A 25996-nucleotide genomic window follows, 5' to 3' on the forward strand; every position below is an offset into this window, starting at 1 on the left:
GTAATCCGCTTCTCCTGCGGTCACTCCATTTTCCAAAACGGTGTGAAAACGGAGGTCTGCGGCGCACGGTCTGATCGAGGGCGGCGAAGGCGACTGTGTGGGTTTTCCGCAGCGGTAGGAAGGCCCGTGTCGCCAACCGGCTGGCCTTCCATCTCAGCCCGTTCCTGAGCCCAGACGCCGAGTGCCTGGAGGACAATCCGGCGGCCTGCTCTGGCCTCTGGCCCTTTCACTCGCACACAGCGCTCGCCCACTCTCTCATCTCCCTGCCTGAGCGCGCCCGCAGCTCACTGCTGCTGGAGAAACCCTCTTCCGACGATGTATCTGCGACATCTGGCGGCGCGAGCTACAGCCAGACGTGAAGCAGAAAAGGGAGAAAGAGGGAGAGGCAACAAGAGCACGAAGAAGAAAGTTTTGTTTCACAAACTATAAGCACTTCGAATTCCAGACCAAAAGGCTTGGATACCCCCTAGTGGGAGGACAATGGCACTCTGGCCTGTAAAAATAAGGCGATGCACGTCCATGAATCCATAAGGTGCAAAGGTCACACTTCTTGAGATGCAGTGACATCATGACAATAGGACACTCTACAGCCTTAGCAACACAAGCTGATCCATTTTGTATATAAAAAGGACCATGCCTACCAGTTCCCACACATTCAACGCAACTGCAAGGCTGAAAATTAAAGGGAAAACATTTGGTTGCATCTCATATACAAGGGAGAGCAGCAGCTCTCTCACAGCCTCTCGAAGCCCCTTTTTTCTTTAAGGGAATGGGTTAAATACAGAGTGCACAGCAACTAGATGACTTAATCCCAGCCTCATTATCTCCACAGTATACCGCATTTCATGTCATGCTGGTGGACTAATTAGCTGGCCTAAGATGTTTATTTTCATCTGTATATTTAAGTGCTGCAAGGATTTTCAGAACCAGAAATCCATTCAGAATGTAATGTTACTTCCTGAGAAAGAATGCTTCTGCTAAGCTTGCTGAATGCTCAACTTGAGCTCAGCACAAATATCACACAAAATTCAAGCAGGAAGCTGAAGCTTTCTGGCGATCAGTCCAGCATCTCTGATCCAAATCAGAAAGACACTGCCTGCATCAGGTGTGCTGTGTGTGCGTTCTTAAAATAAAGCTTTCATTTTCGTGTTATTAAAATGATAGGCCAGAATTTTGTGCTCAATTTACAGTCCCATTTACAGTATAATGTTGTACAGACTCATGTATTGATTTACACATTTTTATAAATAGGATAGTTAGATTATCTGTCTTGGTTATGAAAGGAAGACGGATCAATGTGAAGAGTCATGCCCTGTGAACTACAGCCCTTCATCTCTTCCTGAGGGGGAAGGCAGGTCTTTTTTACTACCAACAGAAGCACCAAATAAGCACTAATATATCAGACACTTTCAGTCTTAAATATTTACCAGCCGTATTTCCGTTTTTTTACAACATTTTTCACTACCTACTTATTTTTTGTTACTCTTGGAATTAAAACCTGAATTCTTAAATATGTGTATAACTTAAAACCAAAAGAGTTTATGGAAACATAATGACAAACAACCAAGTTAGAAATAGAGCAGCTCCATGCAGACTCCCGCTGTCCTCTCTCCCCTGTTTGCATTCTGAATTTCCAGGGAGTGATTAGCTGGCTATCTTCTCTGTACTGAGAGCAAACAGAACAAAGTGCTTCACGTTAAAGGAACACCAGTGACTAAAACAGACACTCGAATACTTCTAATTTAATAGCAGAAAAATAAATAACGCACACCGAAAAGCAGAGAGAAAAAAACAACATTTTGGCTGATGAGCTTTCTTGAGTTGTAAGAGAGTGAGAGGAAGGTTAGCACATAAAGGATATAAAGCACAGGGGAACAAAGCAGAGAGCACGTGAGAATAGGAATAATAAGAAGAAGAAAAATGCCTAGCTTTTGTAAAAACAGGGGGGTCCCAGTCCTTCTCCACTTAAGTACAGCCCCACCTAGGAGACACACAGAGGCCAACCTGCACCAGCAGCCCCACCTGGGAGACACACAGGGATCATTCTGCACCAGCAGCCCCTCCTGGGAGACACACAGAGGCCATTCTGCACCAGCAGCCCCACCTGGGAGACACACAGAGGCCATTCTGCACCAGCAGCCCCACCTGGGAGACACACAGGGATCATTCTGCACCAGCAGCCCCACCTGGGAGACACACAGAGGCCATTCTGCACCAGCAGCCCCACCTGGGAGACACACAGGGATCATTCTGCACCAGCAGCCCCACCTGGGAGACACACAGGGATCATTCTGCACCAGCAGCCCCACCTGGGAGACACACAGGGATCATTCTGCACCAGCAGCCCCACCTGGGAGACACACAGGGATCATTCTGCACCAGCAGCCCCACCTGAGAGACACACAGGGATCATTCTGCACCAGCAGCCCCACCTGGGAGACACACAGGGATCATTCTGCACCAGCAGCCCCACCTGGGAGACACACAGAGGCCATTCTGCACCAGCAGCCTCACTGCACAACAGTTCAGATAGCGAAGGGAGAAATGACTTCACCAGTTTAACAAAGGGAAGGGGTGATTATAGGTTGCAAGGCACAACAGCCATGCTTTCTGCGATGCAGTAATATCAACATATCATTTGTGGGACAGCTCCTCCTACACTCGCCCTGCTAGGATCTCAGTTTCGCAATGATGGGTCAGGTGGGAGAGCGCCACCTGTTGGTCGCACAAACCAAGCAAAGCAGCAACCTGGTTTTTCCTGGAGGTCTCCCATTCCACTACTGACTAGGCCCAACGTTGCTTAACTTCTGAAATATGAACAGATCAGGCTAGAATGAAGTAACCCTGTAAGAGCAGCTCCTGCTTAAATCGTATGGGGAGTGCTCCATCCTGCAACAAAACTAACATTTTTTCATCAATGGAAAAAGCTTTGGGAAAAAAAACAATTTAGAAAGATGTCTTATCACAAGCATTCCCATGGGCACTAACAGTGTTATTTATATATAAAAATTAAGTACAAATTTATATATATATATACAGTATATTATTTCCAAAGTGATTCTGAGCTAATGCTGTTTATATTGATTTTTATATGCAAGAAGAACAACATAGTTTGATAGCATTTACATGTTAATAGTTATTGCACTACAACACAATTTTATAAATATTATTACAGTAATTATATTTTCTGCGTGTTCTGCATTAAGCGAGGGGGGAAAAAAACGCTCGAGTTTCAGCCCGGAGGAGCGCTACATCTATTTGAAATAATGGTCACTTTACGACAGTAACCTCCTCACGCTCCTGAGAGAGCTCGGCTTCAGCTGGTAATTAAACTGGAGCCGCATGCACTGTAGATTGCAGAATTATGCATTCGAGTGACTGCACTGTAATTGTTTTCTGTTCTTTGGCTTCGGTCATTCATAATGAATTTGTTATGGACTATATAACTTTTTCTAGATGTTTCATATTAGTGATGTTAAAAAAAGCTTCAAAGAGGCATAGCAATTTCGAACCATGATACAGTTGCCAAGTCAAATGAGTCCTTCATTTGTGGATATATGGGAGCTCAGATCACTGATATACCACTAAAGCTACACATATGCAAAGAAGTAGGTCTCTCAGGGAGGTGCAGTTTATTAAGCCTACTTCAAACCTCCAGACAGCGCTGTGTGCTGATGGCACTCTGGTGCAGCCGCAGTATAGAGACACAAGGGTATGTGCAGGAACAGAAGACTCAAAGACTGACTATGAAGGCGCCGTGTCTATCTGTCCTGATTATGTTTCCCAGTGATATCGGCCAGAGAGACATCGCCGTCCTCTCTCTGCCTCCTGGGGTCTGTTTCCCACACAGCTGCCCCTAAAACTGGAGCGGCTCCTGCTACAAAAACAACAATAACAATCTGATGACCCCATAAAAAAACAACAAAACAGGGCACCATGATGTTCTAAAGAATAATACCCTCTGGAGAATCCCACACCTTCTGAACTGAACAAATCCTGCGAGTGCTACAATATCGTATGTAAAAAGAGTAAGAATTTCAACGAACATAGGAAAAGGGACAGAAGGTCATTAGGCCCATCTTGCTTATTTGATTTCTAGTAGCCTGTCCATCACACTTGTCACACTTATCTTAATTCAAACACAGCTTGACTAACCACTGTGTCCACTCCACCAGCAGGGAGAGAACAAGGACTGAGATACCCACTTCAGTGTCACATCCGCTGTGGGGCCCAAGTGCAAACTGTGACTCTAAACTTGAATATTTATGCAGACAGAGAGTTTTGTATTGACAGTGAACAGTGAACCATAAGCAGCAGTGAAAGAGTGCATCATATTCCTCAGTCTGGGCAGAGCTCTCCACAACTGCTTGGTTTGCTGGTAGAAATCACATACAAATCATAAAGCCATCAATCATCACTCAATTCTGAGCTGACAGTGTTTCTCAAACAAAAAGTAAAAAACAAAATGAACCATTCTAATTAGTTTACAGAGAACGGTATCTCTAACAGCCATAAATAGGTGGAGAAATACAGAGGTGAATTTTGAAGCTTGAACAGAAGCAGTTGCAGGATAGTACTGTTAAAAATTACAAGTGTCCATTATCTACTGCAGATTTCACATACAAGATCTGACATTGAACTAAAAATGAATGATCAGGCAATCGGTAATATTCAACAGACAGGAAATACAGAGGATATCTGAGACAACTATTTTCCCAATGGGAATTCTATTAATTAAATCAGCATTTTTATGTGGCAGTGACAAATTTCAACAGCCTTTACTGAGCAGATAATGCAGCTAGCTCCCAAATTTTGACAAAACTCCAAAAGACAACAAGCCCGCTCTTGAGTGAGGTAGCCATTAATAGCTGAAAGACACAACCCAAAAGCAAGACAAAATATTTTATTTATTGGCAGGGATGGATCTTTTTGCTCTGCAGGATTGTTGCAATGGTTCCAATATGTAGATCTGTTTTTTTACAAACCCACCCAACAGCACCTAATAAGAGTGAGACTTTCAAAGCTTTCCACATCTATTTTAAAAATATATTCTTAATTTATAAATAAGGGTGGCACAGTGGTGCAGTGCACTGCAGCCTCACAGGGCTGGGTTCAGTTCCGGGGGTGCTGTCTGTGTGGAGTTTGCATGTTCTCCCTGTGCTCATGTGGTTTCCTCCAGGTGGAGTCAGTGTGTGCCCTGAGACTGCCTTGCGCTCGCTGCTTGCTGGGATAGGCTGTGGCTCTCCATTAGCACTGTGTTGGATAAAGCATTAAGAAAAAGGACAGTGATTCTTCTGGAAGAAACCCTGGGCATTTGGGAGGTCTTATAGGCACTCCTGTGGCCCGGCCTTCGTGGAATCCGAAGGTTTTGATGACGGGCGTATTTCTAGCAGGTGAACTGGAAACCCAGTCCCTGGTGTTTCAGGGTACGGAACCAGAAGAAGACAGTGACATGAAGAGTGACCGGCCACAGAATTGCCATCCCAGACTAGCGTCAAGCAGCTCTCTGTGAATGACTGCCTCAGAAAATCACGGATCAGGCCGAGGCGGAAGATAAACCTACTTGCTGTATGGGATTGCTTTCTCTTTTATTTCTGGAGCGAGAGATTAGGACTTCCAACTTCCACGGGAAGTGCTAATACCAGAGAGAATGCAATAACACAACAACAGTGAAACAGATGATAAAGAAGCAAAGTTGCCAAGTGTCTGCGCCGAAAAGACTTGGCAATGCCAGGCAGTCAAAAGGACTCACATCAACAACTTTAAACAAAACATTACAGTGTTTACAACCCGAAGACTTTTTAATTAAGAACACTTCAAGTTAGTACGAACAGAAATATTATACTTTGTTAATTTAGAAAGAAAACAATTGTCAAAAGCAGCATTCACCTGGCCTGGTGAATTCAAAGAGCTCATCAGAGTCTCTAATTCTCTCCAAGGGGTAAATTCAATCTCAGCTATAAGCCATTGTAGTTAACAGTCATGACAAAGCGGGACTTTTCTGCAGAAAACAAAGATGTTTTGAAAAAAAATCGATTTCACTGACTGCAATCTACCTCTGAAGAGAAATTCAATGCACTGCTTTCATGTTTTCTGTCTTTGTGTTCTGTCAAAAACAACTTGGACTAACATAGCAAGTTGTCACATCTAGGCAATGCATTCCTTCCTTACACAGACGAGGGTTCTGAAGTTGCGTACAGGTAGTACAGTACAGTCCTCCCCACTTAACTGTCTCTGATAATACTTCCACGGGCTGCCGGTCAGTTCCCAGAGAGACCGCTGACCTGTCTCACGAGGTGCGTGTCGGCTCATTGACACCTGGGGGCTGACAGGGAGGGGCCCAGGTGTCGTTCTGTAACACCTGAGGGATACAAGCACTGCTGCAAGCACTACCTTCCAGACACTGAAACCTCCCCACACTTCAGGGCTGCAATGTCGATTAGGCTACAATGCCTGGTGGACCGGAAACACTGTTGCTGCTGCTGGCCAGTTTGCTCTGGGACAAGGGACAGACTACAGTATTATCACCTGACCTAAGATGCATAAAAGTTACATTATGCTGGGTCTGGCATGTTGCTTTTTCTTAAACCACCTCTTCCGAGAGCCCAGACCGTGAGGATTGCTTGAAGGAAGCCATCAGCCAGCAGCCAGCAGCCATATTAACCTGTAACCCACAACTGGCAGCCCACTGAAGCTCAGCAGCTGTGAGCCTGGTCAGTACCTGGATGGGAAACCTCCTGGGAAAGCTGAGGTTGCTGCTGGAAGAGGTGTTAGTGGGGCCAGTAGGGGGCGCTCACCCTACAGTCTGTATGGATCCTAACGCCCCAGTATAGTGACGGGGACACTATACTGTAAACAGACACTGTCCTTTGGATGTGATGTAGGTCCTGATTCTCTGTGGTCATTAAAAATCCCAGGGCGTTTCTCAAAAAGAGTAGGGGCGTTACCCCGGCCAAATATCCCCCTGGCCTTTGCCAATCATGGTCTCCTAATAACCCCCATCTCTGAACTGGCTTCATCACTCTGCTCTCCTCCCCACTGAGAGCTGGTGTGTGAGGAGCGGACTGGTGCATCATCCAGGTGGGGCTGCACACTGGTGGTGGTGGAGGGGATCCTCATTACCTGTAAAGCGCTTTGAGTTAAGTGTCCAGAAATTAATAATAATTATTATTATCTCCTGCAGTCAGTGACCACTTGCTCCATGCCTTTGCAAAGATCTTTCATATATATAGTGTGAGAGGTTAGTGCGTGTTTAGCACAAACTTAATCAGCTTACCTAAATTGTTACCTAACTCGGTTAATTGAGAAAACGTACTGCACTTTCTTATAGCACCATCCCTGCAGGCAGAGAGAAAGCAGCAAAGCCAATGATATACTGTACATGACAGCCGAAAAACTTTAACCAAATTACTGGAAAGAAGCAAAACTGTCGAGACTTTTTTTTCCTGGATTATGATGATGTACCACATTCATCCGTGTCAGGGCAACGCGATTTGGCTTCTCCAACCAAATTGATGTTTAGCTGAAATGTTTTCCAGCAATTTTCCCCCGCATGTCCTACATAAAACGCACAAAGATGTCTATGGTTCCCTGTCCATTTGATTAATGACCCAGGGTAGGTGAAAAAATAACAGAAACTGCAGCAATTACACTGAGAGATGATAGCACAGCAAACCCCACAGTGCAGGAGATGTCAACTGCGCGTGAAGCCGATACCTCTTCAGTAATTACTACACTTTGCATAGAGAAGAGACGGCATTAGCCATTGACTCAGAGGCTGGAAAGGACGCTGCTGTGTGGTGCATGGGCAGGTTCAGTCTGAGCTTTTGGCAAGAACAGACTTGGGGTCCTGCTAAGCCCAGAGCTGCCAGGCCTCAGCCAGCGCCCCTGAAAACAAACCAGATGATTTCCGATACCTCTGCCACTCTAAACAGCCACAACGCCTCAAAAGCCCTATGGCATCCCCAGCCATTAGTTCCTGAAGGGTCACTGAACACTTTCACCTGGACTGGGCTTGAGCTGGTAAACACCAGGCTTACCTTGTCCTGAACTAAACAGAAAAGAAAATGCACTTTGTCTCTTTTTTTTGGAAAATGGTAATGATGGAGGACTATTTAGGTGAATTCAGTAAAGGCACCTCCATAAAAATCCAGCATCCTCAGGCTAAAAAGCAAAACCTGCTCTCCATCCACTATTAAAGCCCATTATCTCGGGACACACCATCACACTCCAGTGAGCTTGAGAAGCTGGGTCACTGCAGACATTGCGCCAGCAGCACATTTGCCCTTGACTGACTAATGCAGACAATGCTACAACTGGAGCTTCTTTTATAAACTATTTTTTTTTCCTGCAATTCGGCTGTCATCACCCTTTGCCCTTGTGAACCTTCCCATCTTTTAATAGGAAGTTAACCTCTCTGGACGGCAGCCGAATGCATCTACGGAGCAACTCGGTTGCTATTAATTTCTTCTTCTCCCGTCCTGTAGTGAAAGACGAGCTGTTAATTACTTTGGCTTTACGAACTAATATTCCTAGGGCACATGAAGGGTACAGAGCACATGATGACAGATGCTCCTGATCAACCTTGGCAAACAACCTTCACTCCTCACCAACTTCTCTTTCAGCAGACACCCGTGATCCAGGAACTTGTGGGGGAAGTCAGTGCAGGAGAGCTCCAGCCTGTAAAAACCCGAGCGGACCATCTCAACAACACCAAGTCGAACGGCTTGTGCTGTCAGCATGAAACACACAACAAGGAGCATTTGCCCTGCTAGGAAATTAGAGACTCGCTTTCTCCTTGGCTGCTTGATAATACCTTGAAGACAATACGTGTTATGAAATAATGGGAGTCTTTTATGGTCTCCGAGCTCAGAACCACTGACACATGAAGTCAGTCTTGGCTGCTTTCCTCCATAAAGGGAATGAAAGTGGTAAAGGCTATTAAAGCATTTGTTACAAAGTTTTCAGCAAGTGTAGGGAAGGCAACTTTTAAGTAAAAAAAACCTGCAGCCCGAGACTGATGTGGCTCTCATTCTGACTTTCATGAGAAAGAGTTCCTGCGCGTCTTTCTCTTAACAACACGCTCCCTTCTCCCTGCTTCCTCAGCAGATGCTGCTGTTGCTGTCAATGTCTTGCTTGGTAAGAAACTGCAGTAGTTGTCAATCAGAAATCTTCAATATGTTTTTAAACTTCAACATACTGCATCTTTATTTCCTTTGAGCAGAAGAGACATTTTTCAAGATGCCACATGGCCTGCCTTTTGACACAAATGACTTAATGGTGTAAGCACGTGTAATTTATTGAACAAATCGGGGAAAACTGTTTTGAAGTGGGTGCCTGCCACCCAGACAAAAGGACGGATCTGTCAGAATGAAAGGGCCGCTGCCCAGCAGAGATTCCACAGCCCCATTTAGACAGCAATCGGACATCTGTCTGCATCTTTCCTTGACAGGCAAAATAACGCAGGCAAACCTGAGACATACTTTCTATCTTGCAAGGTATAAAAAAAGGGACATAAGTGAAACATTTGATGACAATACCACCATCCTGCAGGTATAATGAATTGCTGTCCAACACGAGGGTTTTGTGCTGCTGTAGTGTGCGCTAAATGCTGCTGGAATGTATTCATGCTGGTGGATAGAGCACAGCAGCTCAGAAACAAAACCTCCTGCAACAGAACTGTAGCTACACAGACAACAAAGACGACGTCACTGCATTTCATAATTCTTAATTCTTAAATGGGAACTCTTCATTTTCATTTTCAACTGCTACTTTCGGAGTTTTAGAATTCGCATGACCAAGAAAAATATATACCAGGAATCCTTTGTTCCCCGTGCAACTGATATATTAAAAGCAGCTACAGTGAAACAGACTGTTTCCTATATGGATCTATTGGATTAATGTAACCGTAGTGTTATACAGGCAGAGGGAGTTGTGTGCAAATGTATTGTTACATATTTAGGACTATTGTTTGTTTTTTTATGTTGAGTGTTATACAATATGTTTTCTGTAGTTCTGTATGGTGATGCCAAAGACAAATTTCTAACCTTCTGGATGGACAATAAAGTTATATTGTATCTTATATCTACTGAAATAGCTAATGTACTCTAACACTTAAAATCCCCCACCCAGAGCCTGGCACACTCGGAGTGATAAACAAGACACAAATGCAGAATCTAAAGGGCTTAATGTTTCACATGGGTCAACAGTTTGAGACTCTACCACAGTTAATGACGTGGCACTAGACAACATACAACTAGTTAAAGATAAAGGCAGACTTAAAAATATCAGGAAAGGCATTACTAAAGCGTTAATATTCACGTTGACCAGGAAATATATATTTCAGGGGGGACAAGGAATAAAGCTTTTAAGTCACACTCCTTCCAAATGTGTTCATTCTGGGTCAAATAAAAAAAAACATTTCCAGTTGTGGCTAGACAGAAACAACACATCTACATTCATTAAGTCCACTTGTCAGGGGTTGCACAACGTTAGACTGGCAAACTATGTTATATAACATAGATCCTGAGGGGTGGAACCGAATCATTTTGCCTGTTGAAGACTGTGTAAATGCTGAAAATGCGTAGGGCTAGTCGCAGCACATTTTCAGCTAGTGCTGTGTTTTAAGGCTAAAAATACTCAGATCAAAAGGGAAGTTAACACTCGCTTTATTTGAATTTAAATTATGACAACTAGTCTAAAATAAATAATGAGATCTTTTTAACTATGAGCTTGGTACTAACTTCCTTCTGATCACTTTTCTAATTTTGGCTGCGCTTGGCTCTCTGAAAGGAAGTGAGGCACAACGGCATGTGAACTGTCATTCTGCTTCTGAGCACAGCACCGTTTGAAGACACAGAGATCTTTCATCACTACCTGCACTTTACAAGTCTGAATGGGATGCAGAAGCAAGAGTAATCATAAAGTATTATTCTATTCTATTTATTTCCCCCACCTTTTCCCACTTCCTGATACATCGTTTTAATCAGCTCTTGAAGTTCTCTGCCTGCCGTTTGTTTCTCTTTAAAAAATATTTTTGCAAAGCCTAACGTCTCAGGAGACGGGCTGACTTTTCTCAAATGGCGGCTTTGGAAAAAAGTTCAGGCTGTACGGCAATGCTTGACTGGGGCCTCATACCCGAAGCAAGCCCACGATTAATATTTCAGACGCACCTCAGCAGCTTCATCTGGAAGCACGCAGAAGAGTGTGCTGAAGTGCTTTTAGGTCTGCCTAGTTGACAGTTCACTGTGTTGGATGTGACTTTCACAGTCTGCTGGCAGTTTGTGAGGAAGCCATCACACCTGTGACTCGGCCGTTGATTAATGAGTCTTTCAACTCATCACTGCCATGTGAGGAAGGGCCATGGCCTCTCCAAGCTTCGCTGATTTATTCGCCTTCGGTACAAACCGGCAAAGATACCCTCCATAAAGAAAACCACACCTGGTTAAAGCTAATGAAAACCTCAATATGTCATTTTTGAGACAAGTCAAAAAGCATGTAAAACTAGACAAAAGATGTATTCAAGCAACATGAAAGCAGTTTTGTCACAATCTGTCAATCTGAGGCCTATAAAAGGGAAAAAAAAGTCCTCCTTCAATGACACATCCGTAGTTTTGACTTTCAGTGACAGTCCCTGAATTTTTTTTCGCTGGCAAGATGGAGAGCCCATGACTATAGCTCGAGCACTTTTCCAATAAAGCAAAAATGCCTCTTAGAGGACATGTCGGTATTTCTAACCTTGATACTGCTGCAGGGGCTCCACACACAAGCACTATGAAAGCCTTTCTGCTACTGCTACTTTCTGCTACTGACATGTTTATGTCTAACCCAAAACTAGACTCATTAATAGTAATAAACACTGTAGCAAGGAAAATATTTTAATATAAAGTTGATCCACGAGAACACTGCTTTCTATAATTTAAAATATTATTATTAACAAGATTGTTAAGGTCTACATTTATTACAGTATTCAAGGCATAAAACACCGTTCTGGTCTAATGTATTTTGATGTATGTCAATATATATAAATTATTTTATATTATATATTATATTAAAACCCATACATACACATATCATATGTACACATATTGTAAGTATCTATAATAAATGATAACTTTAGGACTGTTTTCAGAAAATATATTTTTCAAGCTTCTAGATAACACATTTTTTTGTGATGGGATTAAGTTCAGATATGACAGATCAATACCAGTCAAGAACACAATGTGTTTTTTATGTTATTCTTTGAGAAAAGAGTCAAGGTATATCTATCTGACTATCATTTAGAACAGATACTATTTGCCTAAATCTTGAAACCTCCTGGCTTATGAATACCGTTGAAAAGATTTTCATGTGGCATGAAAAAATGGATACTGCAAACAATATAACTGGAAATTGCCACCCAAGCAAAAGTAAAAAAAAAATGTTCTGAGTTTTTTAAAGTTCTTCAGAAATATCAACCTTCATAAATCTGAATTTTGCAAGTAAAGCACATGCACAATGGGGAACACTGAGGGGTGTGGTGTACAGTAATTAAAGCAGAGATCAGCGCAGAAAAGACAAGTGAAATTATTGCAAAAAACGTGATGGAACGTTATTGTGAAGTATGGAGCACAACCAGAGTAAACAATGAAAAATGAGAGTGAATGTTACTGTGTTGACTGCAACTGTGACAGAGAAGAGTGTTACTGTAGTGACGGTGAAACTGACAGAGGAGAGTGACTGTTACTGTGTTGACAGAGAAGAGTGTTACTGTGGTGACAGTGAAACTGTGACAGAGGAGAGTGACTGTTACTATGGTGACAGTGAAATTGTGATAGAGGAGAGTGACTTACTGTGGTGACGGTGAAACTGTGACAGAGGAGAGTGACTGTTACTGTGGTGACAGTGAAACTGTGACAGAGGAGAGTGACTGTTACTGTGGTGACAGTGAAACTGTGACAGAGGAGAGTGACTGTTACTGTGGTGACAGTGAAACTGTGACAGAGGAGAGTGACTGTTACTGTGGTGACAGTGAAACTGTGACAGAGGAGAGTGACTGTTACTGTGGTGACAGTGAAACTGTGACAGAGGAGAGTGACTGTTACTGTGGTGACAGTGAAATTGTGACAGAGGAGAGTGACTGTTACTGTGGTGATGGTGAAACTGTGACAGAGGAGAGTGACTGTTACTGTGGTGACAGTGAAACTGACAGAGGAGAGTGACTGTTACTGTGGTGACAGTGAAACTGTGACAGAGGAGAGTGACTGTTACTATGGTGACAGTGAAATTGTGATAGAGGAGAGTGACTTACTGTGGTGACGGTGAAACTGTGACAGAGGAGAGTGACTGTTACTGTGGTGACAGTGAAACTGTGACAGAGGAGAGTGACTGTTACTGTGGTGACAGTGAAACTGTGACAGAGGAGAGTGACTGTTACTGTGGTGACAGTGAAACTGTGACAGAGGAGAGTGACTGTTACTGTGGTGACAGTGAAACTGTGACAGAGGAGAGTGACTGTTACTGTGGTGACAGTGAAACTGTGACAGAGGAGAGTGACTGTTACTGTGGTGACAGTGAAACTGTGACAGAGGAGAGTGACTGTTACTGTGGTGATGGTGAAACTGTGACAGAGGAGAGTGACTGTTACTGTGGTGATGGTGAAACTGTGACAGAGGAGAGTGACTGTTACTGTGGTGACAGTGAAACTGTAACAGAGGAGAGTGACTGTTACTGTGGTGACAGTGCAACTGTGACAGAGGAGAGTGACTGTTACTGTGATGACGGTGAAACCGTGACAAAGGAGACTGAATATAAAAAGAATATAAAATTTGAAACCAAAAGGATGATGCATAAGCCCAAGAGAAATTTACAAAATCAATACTTAATGGATCATATTTTCTTAGACACATATATTGCTTCCTAACTTAAAGCACTCTTGGCCATACTGTATCTCTCAGTCTTTACACGTACCTTTATACATACAGTAGGTACAGTTATAGAAAATGGGACCATTTCCTGCACTTTGTAAATTGTGCCACAAGTACTTCAATGCAGGTTGAAACAGATACAGCTGAAGACAGTGCTTTCAGTGCTATTTACTAGACTGGAATAAGGAAACATTCTAGAGAGTAGGGAGTGGAGTGTCAAAACACACCTTGCCCAGTGGGCCATGCACATTCCCCCAAAAAACTTAAAAAAGAGGTATGATCTAGGACATATTTGCAATGGGATTTAAGAATTAAAAAAATTTTGTTCAGATCTATGGACACATACTCTCTTCTAAAATGTTTCACACAAGATCAAGGATTAATTTTTTCTGTCTCCTGGGTCAAGGAATATTCCAGAGCTGACCAATGTGACCACAATTGCTATTTACACTGCAATTTAAATTAAAAAAATACTAAAATGATGCACCAGATTACCCAGTTTTGCTTTCATTCATACAGCGTGTTCCGTTTGAAAAGATCATTAAAAAACGGAGTCATGGTTCAGTGTGAAGAAAGGCATCCAGAGACCTAGTCTCAACTGTTTAAACTGTGCTGTTTCAACTACAGAGCCTTGTCTGCTGCCATTCCAGCCCAGCCCAATTAAATGAATCGTCAGAACTGCTCAGTGCTCTGCTAGCTTGTCAGTACCTGCAGCACGTTATTCTGTGAGGCTCCAGGGGGCAGTGTCGATAACTTCCCGAGAGCACTATGATGAAGAATAGGTGCCTTTGGATTTGCACAGATATCCTGCAGACAGAGACTACTAGCTGCGCACGATACGTGGCAGGTGCAAGGACACTGCAGTTGCAGGCTCCCTGTCCAAGGACATCTGGAAATACCACAGGTTTTTTCTTTCAATTAAAATCCCAATTCAAGACGTTTGTGGGCTGCTAATGCACGATGAGTGTTAACGTATGTAAAGCCCTTGAGATGTCACGAACAGACAATTTCAAGAGCAGCATTTACTCTATTGGCTAAAGCCCAGGCTCCATACCGCATACATCTCTCATAAACATTTCAGAAGAATAGCAATACAGGTGCTAGGAACATTTCATTTTCCCAAAATGTCCCACCAATGACTGACTGTTGAAACCCTTAGCACTTCAAGAGAAGATTTCTCCAAAAGCAATGAAAGACCTTTCTCATTTAACCACATGGGGGTTATTTAATGGAGCCTAAATGTGGGAAACAGAACGTAAATTTGCAGGGATGGAAGAGGTACCCTTGAGTTATTCAGACAACAGGGCCTTGGGCTTTTATAAGGACCAGTCCAAAGATAAGAGTAAGCAGTATTAATAACTCAATGGAGGCAATGATTCATCTACCAAACAATACAAGCCTTTGATGATGGAGAAGCGTTTCATTTGGGTTGAAATAATTCACACAAATCACTGATATCTGCACATGGGTCTCAAATATTTCACATTGAATGGCTGCTGCAGCTGAAGGCTTTCTATTCATCCCCTCTAACCAGTCAAGTAAAAGACGTATTGATTTTTTAAAACTTCTTAAAATCTTTCATTGAGAAGAATTGGGATGGTCAAAACTGAGAGAAGGGCCCTTTAGTCAGACTGGACTGTGTGGGGGCTGGTAGATAACTGAACCACAGAGGATCTCATCTGGGGATTTCTTGAAGGAAACCAATGTATTGGTGTCAACCACATGACTCAGTAGCTTTCCTATTGTCCCACAACTCACTGGGTAAAGAAGCACCTCCTATTCTTGGATATAAACGTAGTTCCATGTAGTTTCTGCCTATGTCCTCAGGTTCATGTCTCAGTGTTGAAAATGAAGAGGTCCGCTGTGTTGACTCTGCCAATGCTTTGCATCATTTCCTCACTGTACTATCTGTAATGATACCAGACTCTAGATCACTGATAGAAACGAGCAACTGCAGTGGTTCTAGATCAGAGTCCTAGTACATTCATCTAGTATAGATCCCACTTATTACATCACCCCTACTGGAATGTTCTCACCTTATCTGTATGCGCCGTTTTCTGTTTATTACCCACAGCTCATTCCAAATCCATTCATTTCCATGAGCCTCAAATTGCATGACAGTCCGAAACTCATTCAATGCAAGTACAGCATAGTTCACCAGCTTCACTTCAAAAAAAGTGCTGCACAGTTTCAACAGGATTGGGAATATCTACAACACTGGATTATTGGAAATGCATTATAAAATGACACTAACAGGAAAGAGCTTAATTGCTGAGCAGGTACCAGCAATCTATTATAAATGTTTTTTATGCAGATATATATACTGCAGTATGTATACTTTGCTTATTTTATTATTTTCACTTTTAGGTATTGAAAAGATTTTTACGCAACTACAAAGGGTGGAAGTACAGAGAAGTGGGAGGGTGGAAGTACTGTATAGAGGGGCGGAAGTATGGAGGGGTGGATGAAGGTGTCGTCCTGCCTTGATCTCTCCGTGAGAGAAAACCTTTAGAAGGAATGAGAAGCTTTCTGATAACGGAAAGACTGATGGTAAGACATGGGCGAACTGACGTTTCATGGCACGGCCCCTTATTCTAAAAGCATTCTCTAAATAGTCGGACAAAAACACTGGCCGTGCCAAATCTCCTACCAGAAATGAAGATGCTAGCCCATACCACAGACAAGTGTCCTGACAGATTGACACTGCAACAACCCGAGTTTATTAGGTATGAAGAGGAAACACTGAGGGGTGCTCTCATATTCCCAGCCTTGGGCACTCTGTAAGCAAGAAAATTGGCATCCCAAGAACAGAATTCCAGAATAAGGAAAATCTACTGTACCTAGTGAACAGTACCACGGTTGCATTTACTGTTGAAGGAACATCTAAAATCAGAATTTCTAACATAATTCTAGTGTACAATGCAATAATACAAAGATATTTAAATGGACAAATACATGGTTGTACCTCTCAAAAAGACCAATGGAGCTGAAATATTTTTTTCTTCCAATTTCTGAAACCGCTTTTATTCAATAAATATCACAGAGCCAAGACAAAATCACATTAAGTCACATCTAGAAACATAGACTAGTCTCAAAGTGCAATATAATTAGAATTTGCCTTAGGTCCTTACCGAGTGTTTTCAGCATTGTTAATAGCAGGTAAAAGTAGGTGTCCATTAATCACTTTAACTTGCTGAAGTGCTGAATTTAAGAATGATGTATGACACATATAGCACAGCTTACAGACTGACAGGCTAACAGAAGAGCAGATTCCTTAGAAATCCTTACCCTAGAATGTCAAAGTAGATCACTAGGATTGCTCACTTTGATGAAGCTGAGATGCGATGATCAGTATGTAACGGAATCCCCAGCACTTTGTGTCTCCCATGTTGTTATATGGGGGGTAAAACCTAGACAGTCTGGTCACAACAGAAAACAGTAAATCTGTCTAATGTCTTCTACCGCTTGAGAACTGAAGCCATTCCACGCTTCATTAAAGAGAACAGTGGTGGTCCCTGCTGTATGCAGTTCTGATGAGCACTCGTCTGCTCTGGCGTCTGCAGTCAGTCTGATGAAACTGGGTCTGGACTGGACCACATCTGTCTGTCCAACACAATGCCACTGCGCAGCCACCTAACTACTGTTCGGTGTAGCACACCTGAAGAAGACTCCACGGCCGAAACATATTTTCTTTCTTCTCTTTTCAGCCTGGAATAAACCTATTACTTGTTCCTTTGCAGCCTAAGCATGCTGACGCAGCTCCCCACCAGAACCACATAAGTACTGTGATCATTAATGGGTCTCATTGGGTCTCAATGTCATTGTGGTTAGTTACGGAAAAGCCGTAGTACAATAACAACAGTATTTAACCTGGCAGAGGAAAAGAGAATGGAAAATTCATTTTCAGCAAACTTCAGCAAATTAACAGATCATTGGTGACACAACCACCAAACACAAAAAGTGTTCATGTTCATAAAAGTACCAATCCATTCCAATATAAAATCAGTAATCTGAATGTAGGGTGGAGGACTAACTGTGGTGCGCCACTAGGTGGTGCCATGTTTTAGTCATGGTAACCACACCCCAGAACCCCATGTGGTCTTGTGAAGGTCGGTGGCTACCATAGTTAACACACAGCACCATCTAGTGGTGCACCAGAGTCAGTCCTCCACCCTACAAGTGCATACGGTTAACACGGTCTTACCAGACCCAGCACATTAGTTACAGGACTCGAGGAACTCAACAGAATACCACACTGCAAGGGCTGTTCCTGTACATCCCAGATACACCTGGGAAACTCCTGAACTTGCATTTCTCACTCCATCCCCCAGTTAAAACATTCCTCAACAATGGTGCTAAACAAGAGCATGGGACATTAGAGAAAGATTCACAACCATATCAGCTCTCACTCAAATATCTGCATTATTCCTATCCTTAATCCCTTACGCTGCCTGTGCCACCTGAACAAAGAGGCCTTTAATGAGCGAAAATGCACAAGCAAGGACATATTATGACAAGATTATAACACATTATATAATATTTACATCCTCTCTCACTTGCCTGCCAACCTGAATCCCAAATTCACCTCTTTTTTCCCCATCAGAACGGCTGAACTGCACAATCAGGAGCGGAATTACCCATTCAGCAAGATCCATGAAAAATCCGACGCTAATTCCAGAGTGGATGGAGAGTGACAGTATCTGTTCTTACACATGTGCAACCGACACTTTTGCTAAAAGTACGCGAACCCCTGAAAACACAAGCGCTCCACACTTCACCCTCATTATAACACTGTCCTTGGCAGACAAGCTGTTTGCCCTTTATTAGAAGGTGCTTGTAACAATGAAGTTGATTTAAAATGGATTTCATGTAGCTGCTAGACAAGGTGCAGTAGCCTCATAACGGCAGATAGTGTTCAGAATGACAGCTCTGAATTGAGGGCTGAGTGTATTTGAAATATTGCTACCTAATATGTGTCACAATCCTGCATAAATATTTATACCCTGCTTGGAGGCTTTAGACTTAAGCAACTTGAGTAACCATTTCAGTCATTTGAGAACGACCCCTTTTCCATTCGGTTAACCCTTTCACCAAGCCAGCTCTCCCTCTCCGCTCGACCTCCAGGGCGGCTCTCGGTTCGAAGAGGCAAATCTGAAGCAACCGTAAGCCCTCTCGCTCTTACTGGCCTGACTGGTCTGATTCCCCCCGAGACCTTCCGGCACTGAGAGGGAAAACAATCCCACCCTCTTCCCGACCGAGCCTGCAGCACAAACACCTGGAAGCTCCTGCCCCCGCTGACCGGCAGAGCCCCCAGACTGGCCCCGCTCACTGCAGGGCACGGACGCCAGCCCTTCGCTTCCCTAAGATCTGCTTTCCATTGCTCAACAGTGTTCCTGTGCTCAGCCCAGACATTCAGCGTGCATTTCAACAGGCCATTCACACAGTCGTACCGTTTCTCTCGGATTCGACAGAGGAACACTTCCCATACAAAAAAAAATAAGTACAAAAGAAATAATGACCAGATGTTTTAAGTCGTAACCACCCATCCATGCTGGCAAAGTAGTGCATTATATAAACAATAATATAATCATAAAATGAAAGATGAAAGCTTTATGAATTAATGAATTATTTCATTGCTAAATCTAAAGTTAAAAAATAATTTTGACCCGATCATGATACCGACCCCTCCGATCTCGTCACGGCGACAGAAACTCTAAGCTGCAGGCAGCGGCCTTTTCACAGGGACCCCTGCGCGACCGTGACGGCCCTCGCGCGCACTGTCTCGCGCCAAAGAAAGGCATCATTCGTAAAAACAAGGATTTCGTTCTGAAGAATTTCTCCAGGTATGCGAGGCTCTCTACAACCCGTCACAGAGCCCACTTCCTGCGGCTGCCGCCTCACTGCCCGGTGGGATTCCAGAGCACAACTATTGAAAACCTGTGCCACCCCGCCATGCCAGGCAGCAGTTCTGAAAGGGAAGCTGTTTTTACCTGTTTGCCAGCAGGGCCCTCAAGGTCACCTGACTCAGTCCCAGATAACTTGGCAGCAGTTTCGGCCAGTCCCAGTCCCGCTCTGTCATGGCTGACTGTTGATGTATGAGGAGAAGCGACTGTTAGTTATTAATCAGAGTTAATATGATCAGTAAATTAGGGCTCCAGCTGCAATAGACTAACTAAGAAGGAGGGAGCCCTGAACAAGGACTCAGACAGATGATATCAATCATGTCCACACAAGAAGGTTTTTATTCCAATAAGACAGCAATTAATTTATAAATCCATTTGGGGATGTAGCTATCATTTATAAAGAGATAAATCAATTTTGGGAGCCGTTATTCTTCCAACTGTTTTAATGGCATCTTGCCCAGCCCCCTTCAAAATTGGAGATCGGCTCTTTGTTAGGAAAGCAAATACAAATTTCTCTGATCACAGAAATGTCACTGTTCACTTCGAGCTGCCTTTTATTGACAAAAGGAGATGAGCACAAGTGGCTCTCAATTGATGTTTTTTTCCCCTATTTGATTTGACAAACAACAGAGCCATCTCAGGCAGATGAGATAGTTTAATTATTTTCTTAACAAGGAAAATACTAAGAAGGAGGTCAGTTTGCAGTGAAACGGAAGGAAGCCTCAAATTGTTTGTTCAATAAATTTGGCACTGAACATAGCTACTCTTAAAATTAGCTGCTCTTGAGAAAAAAAGAGGCTCGGGTTTTTTTCCTGAAGGTCTTTGTGAAAGTATTGAGAAGTTTATGTGGGCCCAGCTGGCGCCTAATCCTGAAATAACTGGTGATTTAGGGTGACCGACAAGAATGACTATGGTAGACTGGTGCTCTTCTGGTTCTGGGTGCATCCCCCAAGAGCAATCAAAATCCAAAATATAACAAAAAAGCCTGGGATTTGCTAAAATGTATTGTGTAAAACCCAAGTGACAATGCACCTGCTTTCCGACCCCCAGCATCAGCTCAAGTTACATAAGAAAGGAATTAAATACTATAATATGAGGCAAATGACATTACAGACGCCGTGTGCTGTGCAGCCACACACCATGGAAAAGTCACAGGCGTAATGTGAGCGATGAAGAAGCACCAGTACAGCAACCCAACCTCGGCCCTCAGCACTCCATGTCACCCAGCTGTCTGGCATCAGCTGGCAGCGGGTCAGGTGGGTCAGTGGAAACAGGTTACATATTAAGGTTACACAATTATTTTTAACTTAATAAGTGCATCCTCTGCAACTGGCTCTGCAGATAAAGGTGTCTGCCACACCAGCTGCTAATATTTTAAAAGAAGAAAAGAAAACAAAATATAATTAAAAAAACTGAGCGATTCTGTTGCTGTTGTTGCTGTTGTCTCACAGTCACTGCAGTGCAGCCATTTCACTAAATCCTTCCTGGTCCTTGGGCGGCTGTCATTTCTTTTTAAAATCAAACATCTGACCAGGAAAGAAAACAATTCTAATTTAATAACTTTATTCTCAAGACCTCTAGTCTCATCTTCCCCTTCACGTGAAACCCCTGTGATTGATTGTGCTGCCACCACTACACCACAGTATCGTACTGGACGGGAGAATAAGGCAGCAGGCAAACCAGTCCTCTAGGAAGGAAACACTTCCCCGTTTCAAGAGGTACTGTAGTGACAAGAACTGCCAAGTTCTTTTTCTAAAAGAAACGTCCTCAAGAGGACTTATGAAATTATGAAACTAAGAAAACTGCAAATGAACAGTGGAAAGTGGTGAACCAAAGGTTTTCCCAAATGCTACGAAAGCGTATGGAGCTGGGAGACTCCAGATTCCAGAGAACCTTCACAGAGCTGCCAGACCCCCAGGGCCTGTCACTTTGACTGTCTCCACTAGAACCCCTTCTGAGATGAATACCGGTGCTAAACGGTGCTTTTTACTTTTTACAGCCCTGTAACTGTGAAAGCATCATTAAACACGATACAATAATAAATATACCACCATTGATTAGTTGGAAAATGGACAAAGCAGAAGTGAACGAGTCCTGCTGAGAACTATTCATAGTTCTGTGTACTGTTAGAGCAATCAGAACCTCAGCAAACTGGCTGTTTTCTCCGGAGAGGTAAATGCATCTCTTTACTTTGTCGCCTTTTGTGCAGTTTATAGAAATGCTTTTCTGCCCTGTGGATCCACTTAGCTGATAAAATATTTCTACTGAATGAACAGGTACAGTTTGAAACAAAGCAAATGGAAATCTCCTCGCACAGAGCACAGAACAATGCTGAACAACACGTTGATATCTCAGCTGGGATCCCTTCTTTGGGAAGCACAATGCAAGTCCCATAGACCATAGGTGCTGCAGCTAACAAGCACAGAGACACACACAGGTTGATGTAACTGAGTGTTACATGACTCGAGTAATGAATTAATTTTAAGGAGGTTCATCGCCAGCCAGCAAGATGCGTTTTGCCTATATGGTAATTGTTTTAATTTTATATTCCACAGACATTTTCTCGGGAGGTTTTCGATGCATAATCCATTAAATTATGAGCGCACTCGCATATACCTCCCAGCCATCAGATATCTGCACCATGAGCCCACAGCAACGCTGTGCCTCCTGGTCCACGAATTGCTGCAAAAAGTGCTGATGGAAAAAGGAAAGCTGCACCCAGCTAAGGAACTAAAAGGCACAGATGGAAATAATACCAGTCTGAAGGTAAGAAAAAAAATCTAGCAAATAACGAAAATGAATTAGTTGCCCTTCGATGTACCAACCTGGTCAAACTTATTGCTCCCGATGTGGCTGAATTCCTTCAAAGGGTTGAACACAGAAGACAGATGAAGCCGATCTGCAGCCGTGAGATTTAAGGTTAATGGTCTTTGTGGAGTGTCTGCCGCTGCAGTGAGTTGGAAACTCAAAAGCTCCTTCAAACAAAGAAATCAGAAGCTTAGAGGGACAAAATGCAAACGGTCTGACAGCTGTGTAATAAGGATAAAACTCAGACAGTAAAACTCACTGGATCAGAGACAGTAAAATGTAAAAGCATAAGCATTTATAGCACAAAGCTATAACTGCAAACATACAGTAAAATAGGCTGAAATTAGTAACTCTCTGGTAACTTTTATCATTTAAAACAAATGACAACTTTTTCTGGTGCGTCACAAAGGGATATGCAATTTAGCTTCTGACTAGCCTTATCTAAAAAAGGCTTCTTCATAGCAGTCTATGCTGACAATTTGGACTGCCAGTTCCATCTTTAAGAAAAGTATACAGGTAAAAACTAGGCAGTTAGGGGAGTGCCAGCTGTTCTAAAGCAAATCAGGCAACATGCTGCAACACACACTTTAGGGATGTACTGTATACAGAGAGACATTAAAAGTATTGGGGCCAATAGGATGTGATTTCTCATGTCTCTCAGGATATTATTTGCTTTTCTGAGGAAGCTGGCTCATGGTGTCACTGGTGTAAAATGACTGCACTCTTCCTTTCAGTTTCACCGCTGCACTTTCTGATAGCCCCGAACTTCCTTGGGAAGCCTCAATTCCCCTGCCCTCTCAGGAGGTTTAACACGCTTTGAAGAGGCATTCCTGCACGGTAAAGCCCGCACTCCTCCCTGAGCAGCTCTGCAGGGTGAGGAACGCCACGCTTGCGGTGTGTGGTGAGGGCATCTAAATGATCCTCCCGATCAATCAATCAGCCCGTCATGCATGTGCTGCAGCACCCCCACAACAACTCAGAACACTTTGCAGACTAACGGTATACAGCAGTTGTCAATATTGCACAGCGGCAGTGGGGCATGTGGGAGAAGAGGAGAGGAAAACACACTCCCAGAGGGAGGAAAGAAACCTCTGGGGATCCCAGGCCAGATGTTTACCCCCACCTCCAGGCCACAGGTTTGTGATGCATCAGTCCAGCATCTCCATTTACATTCTCAAACGTATTTAAACTCTCATAATTACAACAACTTCTAATTCCAATTGAATACATTTTCCCATATATAAATATTTATATTAATATTATCAATATAATGATATCGCTTGTTATTGTAACACATTTCTTTTCCTGTGTTTGCCTACAAAATACGAGCTTTCACAGATGCAAGAGGTTTTGGGGGAAACGCTGGGGAGAGTCCAGGCAGAACTGAGGCAATCAGTGCAACGTCAAAATTCCCAAAACTTAAAGCATCATTAACTATTAACATGATACTTGTGATTATCAAAACATCTGTCAAAACACACAAAGCAAATGCCCATTAATTGCCTCTGCTGTAGTGTGTAAAACATTTCTGTTTAAAGTGGAGAATTTTTCCACGCTGCTTCTGTGAGCCAGTGGGGTATTGGCATTTATAAAAGCACACAAAAATAACCGCCTGTCAGATTGCTTCCTGTATAAAATTAATAACATCGCATACTTTTCCCAGCTAAAAAATACACATATATCTTTCTGCTCTTGCCATTTATTTTAAGGATTGTTTGTTTCAGGCTCAATCATTTTATTTGAATTCATTTCTTTTCAGTCTATATGTTATTGATCTCAATGAAGTACTCAGTTCCAATAGACAGACAACCAGAGACCTAAGATACTGTACGCTCTGGTCTGAGATATACTGTCTATCTTTATCATACTAAGGCCTTTACATGAAAACAAAAAAGGCACATCACCCTCTTTACAATGCAGTGTAAAGAAGAAACATCATCCCGCGTGCTTGATTAGTTTATTGGTAATATTTTGGGAGTTGCAGAGCCATCATTCAACACTTATACTGGACGTGTGCCGCCTCCCTGCTCTCCCGCTGTCCTTCCTCGACCTTGCACAGTGGGATCCAGGGGGCTAGGCTGGCCGTCTAGTGGAGTAAACCGCTCTGTTTCAAACCTGGAGTTGCTGGAGTATCTGTGTTTAGTGCCGGTCTAATATGTCTGCTTTGATTGCCAGGAGCAGTACACATTTTAAACACAGTTATCGACCAGCCTTTCTCCATGTTGATGACACTCCAGTCAAATTACCACACTTATAAAGTGCTGCAATCATTTATATTTTCAGGTTTACCGAAGGATTTGCATTGGATGCCAGTCTGTCAGTAATATTCTGAGAACACCCTGCGAGTATTAGCAATTTCAAGTCTTTAAAGTAAGTACAGTTCTGTGGTGGCGCTTCAAGCGCCTGAGCACTTTTTTTTAACGAGTCAAATATTTATTTTTATTGGACAGCAAATGAAATGGCTCGAGGTCGCAGCTGTAACCAACTAGGAAGGTGGAGTTCCTTCACTTCCTTCATGCTTCTGTCTGTGCCTGAGGAGTGCACTAAAGAAATAAGTGGGGAACAAACATACTGTACGTACTGTATCTTGGCATCTTTGCCAATAAGGAGTCAAAACAGACTAGTGTAGTGTGGTTCTTTAATTCATAGGTAGTTGCTTAGTTATGTATTCGTCATATGTTTTGCAGAACTAAAGGAAAGGGGTACTCTTTCAGGGGTTTATTTTTGCATCGGAACTCAATTTGCACAATACACCGATATAAATTACTGATTATGAATCAGCAGAAAGGTGCACATATAATGTCTGCTACCACCCACTTTGCTGCATTAGATCTCCAGACGATCTGTTTCTAACATTGTGGAACGGGTCCAGGCCGTTGGATGTATCAATGAGCAGTTTAATACGGCAATCGATCGGTGCGCAGGTTTCTGACAGTGGACATGCTTTCCCGTTAATACTGGTCACACATTAGCGAGGGGCTGACTGACGGCCGAGTGTGGTTTTATCCTGGACTGAAAGGGCAGGACCGGGACCCAGGCAGGGGCCCCCTCCTGGCCCTGCGTGGAGCAGACTCTCCTGGAAGAGCTACACAGCCCAGGAAGGAGCAGACTCCACCGGCACGCCGCCGGCTCCAGCGGCTCCTCGGCTCACCCTGAGCTGGTAGCAGACGCTGCCTCAGGCCAGCACACACCTAATTGCTCGGGAAAAAGGCCGTTTCCCTACCTCATTGAGTTGGATGATGTGATAAATTTGCCTCAGGTACTCGCTGCCACCTGGTTTGTGGCAGATATCCAGGACCATCATGCCTATTTTCTGCTCAGTCAGTTCAGGCGCGCTGCCTTTCTCTTGCACCACAATGCTTTCTGCTGGTTCAAATGCAC

At 43.2% G+C, this 25996-nt stretch overlaps 1 protein-coding gene across 7 annotated transcripts in view; it reads right to left on the reverse strand.

Moving 5' to 3' along the window:
- kiaa0825 (KIAA0825 ortholog) overlaps nucleotides 1-25996 on the reverse strand; it is a 144475-nt gene that overhangs the window by 57275 nt on the left and 61204 nt on the right. For 6 of the 7 annotated variants that reach the window (XM_088630689.1, XM_088630690.1, XM_088630685.1 and 3 more), the window contains 3 exons: nucleotides 25839-25995; nucleotides 22633-22782; nucleotides 19895-19989 (listed from right to left, as the gene is read on the reverse strand). In XM_088630689.1, coding sequence (XP_088486815.1) covers nucleotides 19895-19989; nucleotides 22633-22782; nucleotides 25839-25995 — 402 coding nt within the window. Of the gene's footprint in view, nucleotides 1-15698; nucleotides 15813-19894; nucleotides 19990-22632; nucleotides 22783-25838; nucleotide 25996 lie in introns of those variants that run through there. The other variant, XM_088630692.1, reaches the window with a different exon arrangement.

The sequence above is a fragment of the Lepisosteus platostomus genome, chromosome 4 (genome assembly GCF_059453375.1).
Source record: "Lepisosteus platostomus isolate fLepPlt1 chromosome 4, fLepPlt1.hap1, whole genome shotgun sequence".
Lineage (NCBI taxonomy): Eukaryota > Metazoa > Chordata > Actinopteri > Semionotiformes > Lepisosteidae > Lepisosteus > Lepisosteus platostomus.